General features: G+C 35.2%; 3 protein-coding genes across 5 annotated transcripts; all 3 read right to left on the reverse strand.

The window, feature by feature from the left end:
• Positions 1-717: 717 nt before the first annotated feature.
• Positions 718-3,355, reverse strand: LOC142533470 (RNA polymerase II transcriptional coactivator KELP-like). Its single transcript, XM_075640254.1, is given in 4 exon segments — positions 718-1,001; positions 1,835-1,940; positions 3,022-3,309; positions 3,311-3,355. Coding segments are annotated over 4 exon segments (513 nt in total). The 5' UTR covers positions 3,341-3,355; the 3' UTR covers positions 718-912.
• A 1,515-nt stretch (positions 3,356-4,870) lies between these two features.
• On the reverse strand, positions 4,871-7,792 carry LOC142533469 (GDSL esterase/lipase 7). Of its 2 annotated transcripts, none has more exons than XM_075640252.1 (5): positions 7,310-7,787; positions 6,560-6,687; positions 5,858-6,097; positions 5,410-5,665; positions 4,871-5,321 (listed from the first exon to the last, which is right to left on the reverse strand). In XM_075640252.1, the coding sequence occupies exons 1-5, from the start codon at positions 7,638-7,640 to the stop codon at positions 5,086-5,088; spliced, it is 1,191 nt and encodes a 396-aa protein (XP_075496367.1). In that variant the 5' UTR covers positions 7,641-7,787; the 3' UTR covers positions 4,871-5,085. The 2 variants fall into 2 exon arrangements, with proteins under 2 accessions (XP_075496367.1, XP_075496368.1); XM_075640253.1 differs by having other exon boundaries at positions 5,241-5,334; positions 7,310-7,792.
• Positions 7,793-8,516: 724 nt separating this feature from the next.
• On the reverse strand, positions 8,517-11,752 carry LOC142532746 (uncharacterized). 2 transcript variants are annotated; one of them, XM_075639169.1, is made up of 7 exons: positions 11,644-11,752; positions 11,069-11,135; positions 10,912-10,970; positions 10,723-10,812; positions 10,479-10,618; positions 9,050-9,104; positions 8,517-8,896 (listed from the first exon to the last, which is right to left on the reverse strand). In XM_075639169.1, the coding sequence occupies exons 2-7, from the start codon at positions 11,133-11,135 to the stop codon at positions 8,714-8,716; spliced, it is 594 nt and encodes a 197-aa protein (XP_075495284.1). In that variant the 5' UTR covers positions 11,644-11,752; the 3' UTR covers positions 8,517-8,713. The 2 variants fall into 2 exon arrangements, with proteins under 2 accessions (XP_075495284.1, XP_075495283.1); XM_075639168.1 differs by having other exon boundaries at positions 11,627-11,752.
• Between the last annotated feature and the right edge of the window lie 385 nt (positions 11,753-12,137).

The raw sequence follows: 12,137 nt of genomic DNA on the forward strand, positions 1-12,137 counted from the left end.
AGTATCAATGACACATTGGAATCATTTTGGGAGTAAAAACTTTGTTTTGTGGTGAAATAGGTAAATTTATTTTTGTCCATCAATTATTCTACTTGCTTAGCCTCTGTATGTGTAAGTTTGTTTCCAATTTGAGTCGCATTCCTAGAAAATTTTATTTCAAATTTAATCAAATGTTCCATAAAATGCCAATCATTCATCCAAAACCCGTGAACCTTTCCATTTTTTCTAAATTCTTGCATATACATGTGTATAGATATATATACGAATACGAACGCACTCATCTTCACTAGCTAGCTTTTATCGGATGTATAAGTTATATATAAATGGGAAATTGCAGTCTTAAAGCAGTTGCAGATGCTATAGATTCCAGCCACTTTGTCGAAACAAGTGCATCTGGAGACGATATTCGAGCAAATACGGGTTGCAGCAATTTCAACTCCTAGGAGGGAAAAGTTGGGAACGTGGTCGTGGTAGGAACCGAGTCTGGTCTGTCTCCTGATGATATTTCTTTTGGCCGCAGACTAAGTTAAATTTTTTGTGATGCGTTAGTCCTTTCTTGAGGTCTGCTTGATTATCGAGTTTTTTTTTTTAAATACATTTTTAATGTGTTTCATCAATGATTTCATGATTGTGAAGTATTTTATCTTTTAAAAGTGTTTCATCAATGATTTCTTGCTGATTCCATGAATAGGCTGATCTCCGTTGACTGAGCCAGAGTAAACAAATGATGTACCAAGGCAAACTTAAAAAGCGAGGAAATGAACATACGATACATGCTGTATTTATATTACTCGATCAAACCCCCACAAAATCAAAATGCTGTAGTATCACAACACAAAATCGATGCAGATTTCAATGTTCAAAGGACAGACGTAGACGTACCGTCTTCTTTCGTTGAAGTTGCCTTTCAGTTCACATAGATTGCATTTTCTTGATTGCCTTTTCAATATCGGGTACATTCTTCTTGAAGGATGTCCACTGCTCAGCTGTCAAGCTTATTCCTGCAAGCCCATATATCCAAAGTTTCACCTTGTTCTAAGAGTTTCAGCACATAAAAAAAAGTTTCAAGCAGCTAAAAGACGTCGCATATTCATTAGCAGGTGACAGCATAATATAATGTTGGTGATCAGTAATCGTTGAAGAACGATTGAAACATAATGCTGCTTTTTTGGAACTTGATTAATAATATACGAAAAATCAATTGACATTCTAACTTCAACTGAATGATTAATAGAAATATTTATTTTGGTAAATTCAATTGTTGATGCATGACAGATACAAAAAAAGTGCACAAGGGAGAAAAACTGGTCCAAGTTTATCATTCATTCAGCCGCTCACAATTATTGTCATTTTAGTTTTTTACTTTTTAGCTTCATAATGGGCACTTTCCATTCTCAATAAATAAAAAGATAAAAATAATAATGTATATGAATAGCATGTCACAAGATAAAATATTTATAGAATAAGATGTAAAGATACTCGAATGAATAAATTCGTAAATATCACAAAACACCAGAGAAATAATTAGATGGCACTCGAAGAATTGTAACTCAAAATGATACTGCCGATACACAAGATGCAGACTGGAGAATATTATTTCAACAATTAAATTTCATCCTCTTGATCCCATATCAGACATCTCTATTGTAGATTTAATTGCATATTACGGGGAGGTAAAAATAAGGGAATCAGACATCTCTATTGTAGATTTAATTGCATATTACGGGGAGGTAAAAATAAGGGAAAAAATCAACACAGCATGGACAAAGAAACGATTTTCACATGCAAGTAACTCATAAGCTTCAGTCGTAAAACATCCATGAGAGATAAGTACCTTTAGCTGATGGAAGATCTTTGCCACCTTTGTTGTAATACTCCCTAATTGATACCAAAGTCCTCCCTCTAAATTCAGATATAGTTACCCTTCTACTCTTCGACAACTAGAGATTAAAAAAGAAAATTACTTAAACGAAAAGTTCAAGGACCAAAGGAACAAAAAAATGACAAAATATCACAAAATTTAAGAATATTACAAAAGATAAATTCATGATGACATATATATTCTGCAACACACACGTTTCAAAGATTATATGAATAAAACTGAAAATATAAGTACAGAGGAAGTTCTTTGAAAGAAGAAAACAAATTTATTGTGAGCTTCAAGAAAATCAATCTAAAACAAACAAATAGTATTGTACGACCGTGCTTTGAAAGTCTAGGAAGAAGAACAAGTTTTGCACAACTACATAACATCCTTCAATTGCATGGAACCACCCTAGGTTGCATAAGTGGCAATTACTTAACTCTAAAGTTGATGAAAAACAAAATTCAAAGATTGACCAAACAGCTAGTAAAACAAAATTTTACCGGGCTGGCTTATCATGTACATGGAATCCCTTGACCAAATGAATCCCCGTAGAAAGTCAACAAGGAATTCATCTCCTCATTGTTATCAGGATCAATTTGATATATAAAGTAGATCGTTTGTGAAGGCTCCGATCAAATTATGCTAAATTGAACCCATCTGATCATTAAAATCCATGAGCTTGCAGTCAACTCCCACCACCACTACTCATTAACCATCAACATTTTCATATTGTCTGAAACCCTAAAACTAAAGAAAAACAAAGGGGATTATCAAAAACACCATGAGCAGCAAAGTGGTTTTACCTCACCCACAAAATTATTCCATATTTCAGGGATAATAATGTTTCTAAAAATGACAAGCTTTAACCACATAACACATAAACTAGCTCATCTGGTCCCCTTTGACTCAGCTCTTCACCATCACAAATTAAAATTATAAATCAATCAAAACCAATAAACAGGTGCTAAAAAGACCTATATATATCGCAGAATCAGATGAAGCATAAATAGCTCTAACGCATACGAGTGAACAGGGAACAATTATGCAAATTCTCAATTCAAGAAACTCCTTCAATTAATTCATAAAAACTAATAAATATAAAATTCAAGACTTGATATAAACAGAGAATTTCTTCGTATAAAAAAATGACTCACGCGGCACATTATTAGGCCACCTTCATCATCATACTCTCTATCACCTCTCTTTTTACTGTTATCTTCTTCCTCCTCCTCCTCCTCCTCCTCGTCCTCCTCCTCCTGCTTCTCCAGTTGCTCAGCCTTGGCCTGCTGTTCTCGGAGGTATGACTCCACAACCTGCCTGACGAATTTCTTCCTGCTGGGTTCCGAAAGGTCCATTTCCAGCTTCTCCGATGCGGATTTTCGGACTTTGAACTCGGTCATTTCGTCCATGTTTGAATTGTTCAGGATTTCCAAAACCGTTTCCTTCGATTAACTTTTGTGTTTCCTCGTTCATTTTCGAGGGTTAGGGTTGTGGGGAATCGAGCTCAGAGGGTTTGTCCAGCAACAGTTGGAAGCGATAAATGAAACGACAGTAATTTTATTACCATTTTATTTGGCAAATGAAAAGGCATGCTCGAATTTTAATTAATTCTCGATAAATATAATCCATATATAATAAAAAAAAATTTAAACGTCATATAAATATATTATGACGAATTTAATTCAGCACTAGCTAATTTTCTCATATATATATTAAAAGAAAAAAAACAAAAAGTGAACTAATTTAACATCGATAGCTATTCTTTCATTTTGCAAATGAAATTTCAGTGTTGATTATATATATTTTTTATTTTTGGCCATTTTAGTTCATTTTCATTCATAGTGTTGATATCGAACTACACACGTCATCACTATATTTATGTCGTATTAGCTCAACGTCAGAAAATGACTAAAATTGTAAAAAAAACAATATATATATATATATTTGTGTGTATTAAGAGTATGTTGTAGCATGTACAATTGTTTTCCAATATGTAGAAAATGAAACATAAAAAGCTGTTGCTGATGGTTTTTAATTTCCTGATGAGCTATTTTATGTTGTTTGAAGACGTGCTCCCGTGTTGTTCTTGGTTCATTTAAGATATACGACATCGGGAACACTGGCTTCAACTCGAAACACGACGGCGTGATAGATTCTGGGTAGTTCGTCAGATCATTGAGCATATTCCATCCCAGTACTCCTCGAGAAGATCAGAAAGCCATTTGTATGGACACAATAGTACCTTTCCTAGTTCAATTTTATTGCACTAAAATGGATGCATATAAGCATGGCACAATTTAAAGAAACGTTGTTTTTTTGTTGCTGATATTACAGTCGCATTTAAGATATACGACATCGGGAACACTGGCTTCATCCAAAAAGAAGGGATAAAAGAAGATGATCACGGAACTGCTTACTGAGACAAACTTGATCCTATCTGATGATAGATAAGGCATGTAACCTGTCAAATATTGTTCTTTTATGTTATTAATGTAAGGTCTTCTTTGGATATTTTACTGGGGTTGGGGGTGTGGAATGCAAATAATTAAAGTTAAAACTTGCTATATTTTGTGCAGACATTTGAGGAAGAAGATTCAGAAAGAGATGGCAAGAAAGACTTAGAAGAGTGGAAAGACTTTGTTGGTCGGAAACCATTATTGTTAAAGAACGAGACAATTCCTTACTTGAAGTAATTCTTGATCTCAACCATCATTATTCAATTAACATAATCAAATCACATCTCCTTCCAAGAAAAACCAATATCAAATCTCGAAAACCTCCCGATTTAAGTTTCAAAACGCGGAACGCCCTTGTAAAGTTCAACTTCTTCCATGAAAAATCCAGTTTTGTCAAAAATCACGTAGCTCTAGAGTATAGATTCATAAATTTTTGAAAGTCGGGTCGGTGCAGCAAAGAGAGTGTATGCTTTTCCATTTCAGGGACTTGACAACTGCATTTCCTAGTTATGTGCTGAGATCAGAAAAGGAAGAAGAAATTGTCGACTAGCTTTTCAACTGATCACTAACTAGTCATAGTATGAAATGTGCAGACTTCTTTCTATGTACATCGTTTCAATGAGCTCTAACAAATGAAGCAAAAAATTGAAAAACTTATAAATCCAAGGGGTATTAACATACTTCTCATCTGTATTATTTGCACAGAGAATTTTATTATATCAAGGATTCAAGATCTACAAATGTCTGAGTCGACTTTTCGGATCATCTTTTAGCTTTCTTGGCTAACAAGTCCTGCAAATTCGTGGGGTAGCACATGCTAGTGTGAACCCCGGACCAAACGTTATCTGCTAGGATCTCATTGACGGTATCCGTTGGATGAAATTGGTCCCACCAAATATGACTAGAAGCATTACCGCAAGCCATATCGGGGGAAATGCACATTATCCACCCTTTGTATTTTCCAAAGCCACAGCATGCATCAGTCGTGACATTAAATCCTGTAAAGGGCGGCTATTGAAAATAGCATTTGACAAAATGTTGCGAAAACTTGTTCGTTAAATGATATCAAGAATCATGAATTCTTACCATAACGGTTGTGATTCTTTATAATGTCCATAGAGCCTTCAAATGCGTCACAAAATATCACGTTGGCTTCGGGAAGTTCGTGATTAAGTTCCTCTACTATGAATCTCATAGCAAAGTTGAACTCCAGTATCATGTCATTGATCGTCTCGATGCACTCCCCATTCTTGCTTTGATACATCCACAAGTAATATGGAGCACATCCTATTGGGGCTAGTCCCATCACAACCACATTTCTAACATTTGTATTGTACAGATTCTGCAAGATAAGAGTAAATTGAGTTCAGGCTAGCTCTAGCTAGATTCTCGCCTTTTGATGACGTAAAATCATTATATGACATTCAAATGGATCTGGTGCCACGTTGATTAAGTAGTGTAATAGTAAGCCTCCCATCAAAATTTAAAATTCTTTAAACTTCATGTAGTTTGTTAAAGAATATAAATTTATCACCTTAATCTCCTGCTTCATCGTTTGAGAAAGAAATCGGTTGAAACTCCACGGCAGATACAAAGATTGTACACTAGATACGTTTCGGAGATAGTAGTGTATATAGTCGTTGCTTCCGATTGAAATGTAGAATATGGAGTTTGAGATAAGATCATACGCTGCATCCTCACCCATACTAAGAATGAACTGTTGAGATGTATCCATAACCTGCTGAATTTGCTGAGTGAGGGATATATGTTGCCCCTGTAGAAGTTTGTCAAAACAGAATAATAGTGAGATGGTAAGACCGAGTATCTGCCATTGCGTTGTGGTAATGGTCCAATTCAAATTCTAAACCACATCGCAGCGCAAGCATTGCGTTCTAATCAGTGTGGCAACATAAGACATTTGGAACGCTTGTTGCTACTCAATAAATATGAAGTCAGTATATGGAACTAAACGATGCACTAGAATTTGGTTCTTGAACATCATGAGCTTTAATTAAGGGCGATAAAATTGTGAGCTGCGATGCATTTGGACAACTGCATTAGCTTTTTATCATAAGAGAAATCGCAGCATCTTAACATAATACAGTGAAGTTAAAAAGCACGGTGAAATTTACCAAGTTCATCAAAGTTTCAGTCATACTATCTAAAATACTTATTGTCAGTTCGAATGTTGAAGTAAAAAATATATTAAATTGCTGTTATGAAGGAAATTTTTTACCAATTCAGAGCCACTGGAGAAGATGATCCCTGCACCAGCAGAGGCATAGTTGACTCCTTGGACCATATCCTCCACCGAGCCTGTCTCCCCTAGGTAACTGGGCACAAATGGCAGTCCAAGATGCAATGCTGTTAAAGCCATATAAACAAAAAAAAATGGTAAGAATAAAGAGAAACAAAAATCAAGAAGTGCATTCCTGTAATCATGGCATTGAATTGTTGAGTCCCAAGAATCTCCACTTCATGTAATCATTAATTCAATCTAACTTCATAATAAAGATTCAAGAATAGAAGGCAAAACTTCAAAATTTATGTTCAACAAGAAACAAAAGAACATGAATATTTTTCCAGTTTCCACGGATTCCACCCCACATCATCACCCAAGAACATCCAGAAGGTGGGCATTTTAGTGATGTGGTTCACATAAAACTTGGGAATGCCGATTAAAAAAAAAAACCTAAGGAATGCAAAAAAGATTTCAAATTGCAATAGTATATCTTCTAAAATTAGTTTTCCACTCCATATCGTCCTCCCAAGAACACCTGGAAAGTGGGAAAAATTTCATATTTCATTGTAGTTGTTCTGAAAAAAGATAAATTTGTCCACCCCGAAAGATAATTCTAGCTGCATCCAAGCCCAAGCTTTCAAAATGAACCGCAGTACTTAAACCACTATAGGTCCATAACGAATTTCCCATTCAACAAAACCCGAAGAAGAACAAAATAATCAAGAAACAGAGCATTCAAACTACCCAGATAATCAACAGGAATCCTTCCATTGCAGAACCTTCCAGTGGGCCGATGAGTATCAAAATCTCTTCCATACGGAAGCCTATCAGCCCGAGCAAAAGTCCCGAGAAAATTATTCGTTCCGCAGTCCACAGAAGAGTCTCCTATAACAAACAATGCCGGGGCCAGAGGATTCAGATTTGGTACGGGGATCGATCTGGATTCGCTTCCATTACTCTCGAGTTCAGGATAGAGTTCGTCAACAAGTTTTTGAGGGTAATTCAACGACGAAATCGGGTGGAAAAACAGGACTAGAATGAGGATCAAGATGTATCGGATTGTGGAGGAACCCATTAATGTCGAGCTCTGTTCAGTGTGTGGGAGTACTGTCTATTGGCGGGCTGTGGAGAAGGCAGTTGAAAATATTTTAAAATCCCGAAAATGACCTCCAGTAAGTTGATTATGAGATCAATTAATTAAATTTTTTTGGTGTATATTTATTTTAAGTTTATTGCAAATTATTTTGATCTATACATTTTTTGTTGAATTTTAAATTAGATTGTGCGTTGCTTCAATAATTTAAATGATATAGAAGTTGACATTTAAGACGATAGTCGTCGAATATTCTAACTCTCATTCAAGAGGCTGGAATGAGTAAGAAAAACATGAAAATTGATTCGTAAAATTAAGCTAGTGTTTGCATGAGTTTATTTAAAGCTTTTCTCGATTTCCACATAAAATTTCTAAACATTTCATAGATTAGAATTTTAGAAGCACTTAAAATAAACTCTTATAAATAAAAAAAAAAAAAAAAACTACTCATATGGAACTGCATGCAACGAATGTATTTTCAAAAATTGATTTATGAGTGTGATATGAGTAAATAGCATTCAGCTCGAAGATATTAATTTCAAAAAGAGTTTTTCTAATACATTGTGGGAATAATTGATCTGAAGGAACTTGACATTGCCTATAACTTGTATTATCAATATTCATGTATGTAATCTAGTGTATTATTTTGATCGTTTCTTATACTCGATAATTTTGATCTCGTTAATTTATGATATCAATTATAGGAAAAAACAATTACTATTTTATTAGTCATAATACCAAGAAAAAAAACATTATATTTATAAAAATATAAATTTTTAAAAAAATTCTAACGGCAGCTTGTGTTATTATTTATCCATTCAATACTTTCCAAGATAGTAGTCTAAAGGCACGAATGTCGGGAAGTTTAAAAGATTCAATTACACAAAACAAATAAGCCAACTAGCTATACACAGATATCATTCGATAGAAAAGATAATATCTTAGTTGTCAATACTGCAAGTAAGACGCAAAGAAAGACAGAATTTTAAACCAGAGAGAGTGATCTTTACTGCGAACGTAGCTCCATGGACCACAGGTTGGCTAACGCATGATAGTTAATAGTGGAGACGACCCCTCACCCATGGCACGGTGTGTTGATCAACTCCATTTCTTTTTCCCACATTATTCGGTTTGGAATTGGAAAACACCTTCATCCTCTGCTCCTTCATGTTAGCAAACAGTGAGTCTAACGTTTGAGTCCTCTGCTTGGCCACAGCATTTGCTTGATGCGCCGGTTTCTGCGAGCAATTACAAAATAGAATTTAGGATCCCAAATTCAAATTTTCCTCCAGTAAAGCCCAAATAATGAGGATTAATGACAAGAGAGACAAAAAAATTGCCCTCCTTTAACAATGTGTGTAATGTTTATGGATATAAAGAAGTATACATACATTCACAGTGAAGCCACCTCGATTGGAAGCATTCTGAACTGGTGGGGCACCAACCCTGCATACATGGAACAAAGCATGATTGGAAACAAAAAATGAAAATGATCGCACAACACTAACCAGGGTATTGAAGACATCCAATATCATGAGACAAATATTGGTATGGAAGTCAGAAATCATTGTAGATGCAACCTTTCAGCTTGAACCAACAAGAGCAAGATAAACCATACCAGAATCAAAGGTGGATCTCATATCTATTTATTCATTAAAAAACTTGTATTCTGACCAGCATATAAAGAAACACTCTTCAGGAAGCAGGAAATAATCCTTCCCTAAACGGTCTGATATGCAAATGATTCGTAGGAACAGTAGATGAAACTTGACAAGCAGAACGGAACCACCACGAGAAGTACCACAGCTTAAACCGGCTTTTCGGTATCAATATTTACCAATAACATGAGAAATTCAACTGGACTACACATGCTGCTCAAGCTTCTTGAAAAATAGCTTCACGAACTAACATGTAACCTCCAAAATGCACCATCTAATTCATTATTTTGAGAATTCATCCCAAGCTCAAAAGCCACTACAGCATATTTTTGTAACCATTAGTTTCCAATGTAACAACAATTCAGAACCCAAACCATCAAAGCAATGCCAGTACGGATACTATCATCAAACAACAAAAGAGCAAGGAGTCTAGATAATAATTGTCCAACATGCTACACATGGGCAGCTTCCGATAAGAACCATATTAAGGTACAAGAGAGAGTTTTCCCGTATCAACTTGATTTTCCACCCCCAATGGGACAAGCTTGTTGGCATATGAGTTTCAAAGCAAAAGGACCTATTTGTAGCATCAGAAGTTAGCTATGGTACAGAATCATCAGCAAGATTACACTTGAAATAAGGTCACATTTCTACAATGTTGCATCTCTCACAGACCACTGACAACAAATATCGGTGTTACTGAAGTATGACAGTCATATTCAGTAACAAACCAAATAATTGCACCATGGCATCAACTGTATATTGTATGCAACTCTGTTAGTCAACAGTTAACTTTCATACACTCATTCAACAGCAAATCAACTTCCCCCTCCATCAAAAGCCAACTCAACATTTCCTACACACATGAATGTGATGAATACTACTTCCAAAAGATTAGCTTGGCAGAATGAGAATGGTTTACGTGTCAACATTGAACATTCAAAAGCACCAGACAATGCCCTTAGACCCACAGAATGCAGGACCGGTAACTGCATGCTTTTGAAAACAGACAAGCAGTGGCACACCACAAAATGAACGACGACTAACCAAAATTACCTGCACCAAATCAAAAAAATTTATCTGAAACGATAACCATGCATTCAAAAGAATTATAACAGTTATTTTCAGCAACAGCCTCCGTAAAATAGTGAACATAAATTACCTTGGTTTATTAACACTGAAAGTCCTATTTCTGTTAAAACCTCTATTGCGAACAGGCACAGCTGCAGCCTTTCTAGCAGCCTCAGTTGCCAAAGGAAACTGGTTTCCTTGAAAGTTTGACCTCCTCCGAGCAAGAACTCCCTATCAAAGGAGAATACGATATTAGATGAAACACTCATATCATATAATAAATAACTCTTAATGCCTATAACTGATGGAATAGTTATTTTCTGCCTTGTTTATACCTGTCTAACGGAGGATCTGGTATCCATAAATTTTCTCAGTCTTGCGGATTTATCTTGGGCAGCATTGTTAACAAACTTTTGACTCCGATTCTGTCGTAATCGAATAAGGAATTATTCGATCCAGATGTGTAAAAAAATTTCTCAGCAGAGAAAGAAAAGGATCGAGAAATATCAAAGACAGAATCTCACCGAAACTCTTTGCTTCTTAGGCTTAGCATCTTTAGTCTTCGACATTTTAATAATATCATCTGTATCAAAAGTAACAGCACAGGACATGAGCAACATAATAATAGCTTATTAGTGTTAACACAAATAACTGTAACAAAAAGCTAAAATAAAAGCATACCCAACGTCATATCCATTTTCTTCTCCGTATGTGCAATAGCTTCAGTAATGACCGGCTTAGATGCCATCTGAAATGGAAAAAGGGATTGTCAGGAAAATAGAATCATCATATAACAAGCCCAAACCGGATTTGCTAAGACTCTTTAGCTCACAAAAATACTACCATACGCATCAAGAGCAGTGAAATTACGGGAAAATAAAAGGGCGAAAAGAAAAAGGGATTTCAGAACAAAACCGTTGATTTATATAACAGCCTCAATCTCTCAAGACAAGTTTTTTCATTAAAAAAAATGACCAACTTTCCTATATTTTCAACTTCATAAAAAATTTTGAAGAAAACTGCAATATAAACCACATATTATCGCACTTGTTGAATCTAGGATTTCTTCCAAAAAAACCTACCACGATTCCGAAACACTAAACATTTGGAACTCCGTAATATCGCTAAAAGGGTCAAAAACCAATTACGTAGAGATAAGCACAAATCATAAAAACGTCGTAAATATGAGAGCACGCTAACAAAATAAATAAATACAGGCACGTAAGATAAGAATCGAACCTCGAAGCTACAACTACCTAAGCGATTGAATTCCGTAAAGAAAGTTTGAAGAAACTAGGGTTAGGGTTTTCACACAGTAACTAATAAGATATCGTCGAGATTCGAAGGTTCGAAATCCGTTTTTAAAAAAAAAAGGACAAAAATATTATATGTTATCATAAATATAGATAAAGCTGATTTATCTCACCAAAAAAGATGAGTCACACCTACTCTTTGGTCATTAACCATCAACCCCTATATTAATCATTTTATGGTAATAAAAGATAAAAATTTGTGAGACGATCTTACGGATCGTATTTTATGATATGGATCTCTTATTTGGATCATCCATGAAAAAGTATTACTTTTTATATTAATAGTATATTTTTTGTTGTGAATATCGGTATGGTTAATTCGTCTCACAGATAAAGATTCGTGATATCGTCTCACAAGAGACATTCTCGTAATAAAAAGCTTTTTCAAACGCATTTTATGGCATCATTTCTCACCGTTGTACGTATTACGTGGTCTG

This window comes from Primulina tabacum, chromosome 18, assembly GCF_025594145.1.
Source record: "Primulina tabacum isolate GXHZ01 chromosome 18, ASM2559414v2, whole genome shotgun sequence".
Taxonomy (NCBI): Eukaryota; Viridiplantae; Streptophyta; class Magnoliopsida; order Lamiales; family Gesneriaceae; genus Primulina; species Primulina tabacum.

Bases quoted from the DNA above. Each gene is read 5' to 3' on its own strand.
- LOC142532746 (XM_075639169.1), bottom strand. From the start codon at position 11,135: ATGGCATCTAAGCCGGTCATTACTGAAGCTATTGCACATACGGAGAAG. The intron at 10,813-10,911 runs GTGAGATTCTGT...CGATTACGACAG, and splicing joins CTAAGAAGCAAAGAGTTTCG to AATCGGAGTCAAAAGTTTGT. The intron at 10,619-10,722 runs GTATAAACAAGG...CTCCTTTGATAG, and splicing joins CCAGATCCTCCGTTAGACAG to GGAGTTCTTGCTCGGAGGAG.
- LOC142533469 (XM_075640252.1), bottom strand. From the start codon at position 7,640: ATGGGTTCCTCCACAATCCGATACATCTTGATCCTCATTCTAGTCCTG. The intron at 5,666-5,857 runs GTGATAAATTTA...CTTATCTTGCAG, and splicing joins CGATGAAGCAGGAGATTAAG to AATCTGTACAATACAAATGT. The intron at 5,322-5,409 runs GTAAGAATTCAT...CGCCCTTTACAG, and splicing joins AAAGAATCACAACCGTTATG to GATTTAATGTCACGACTGAT.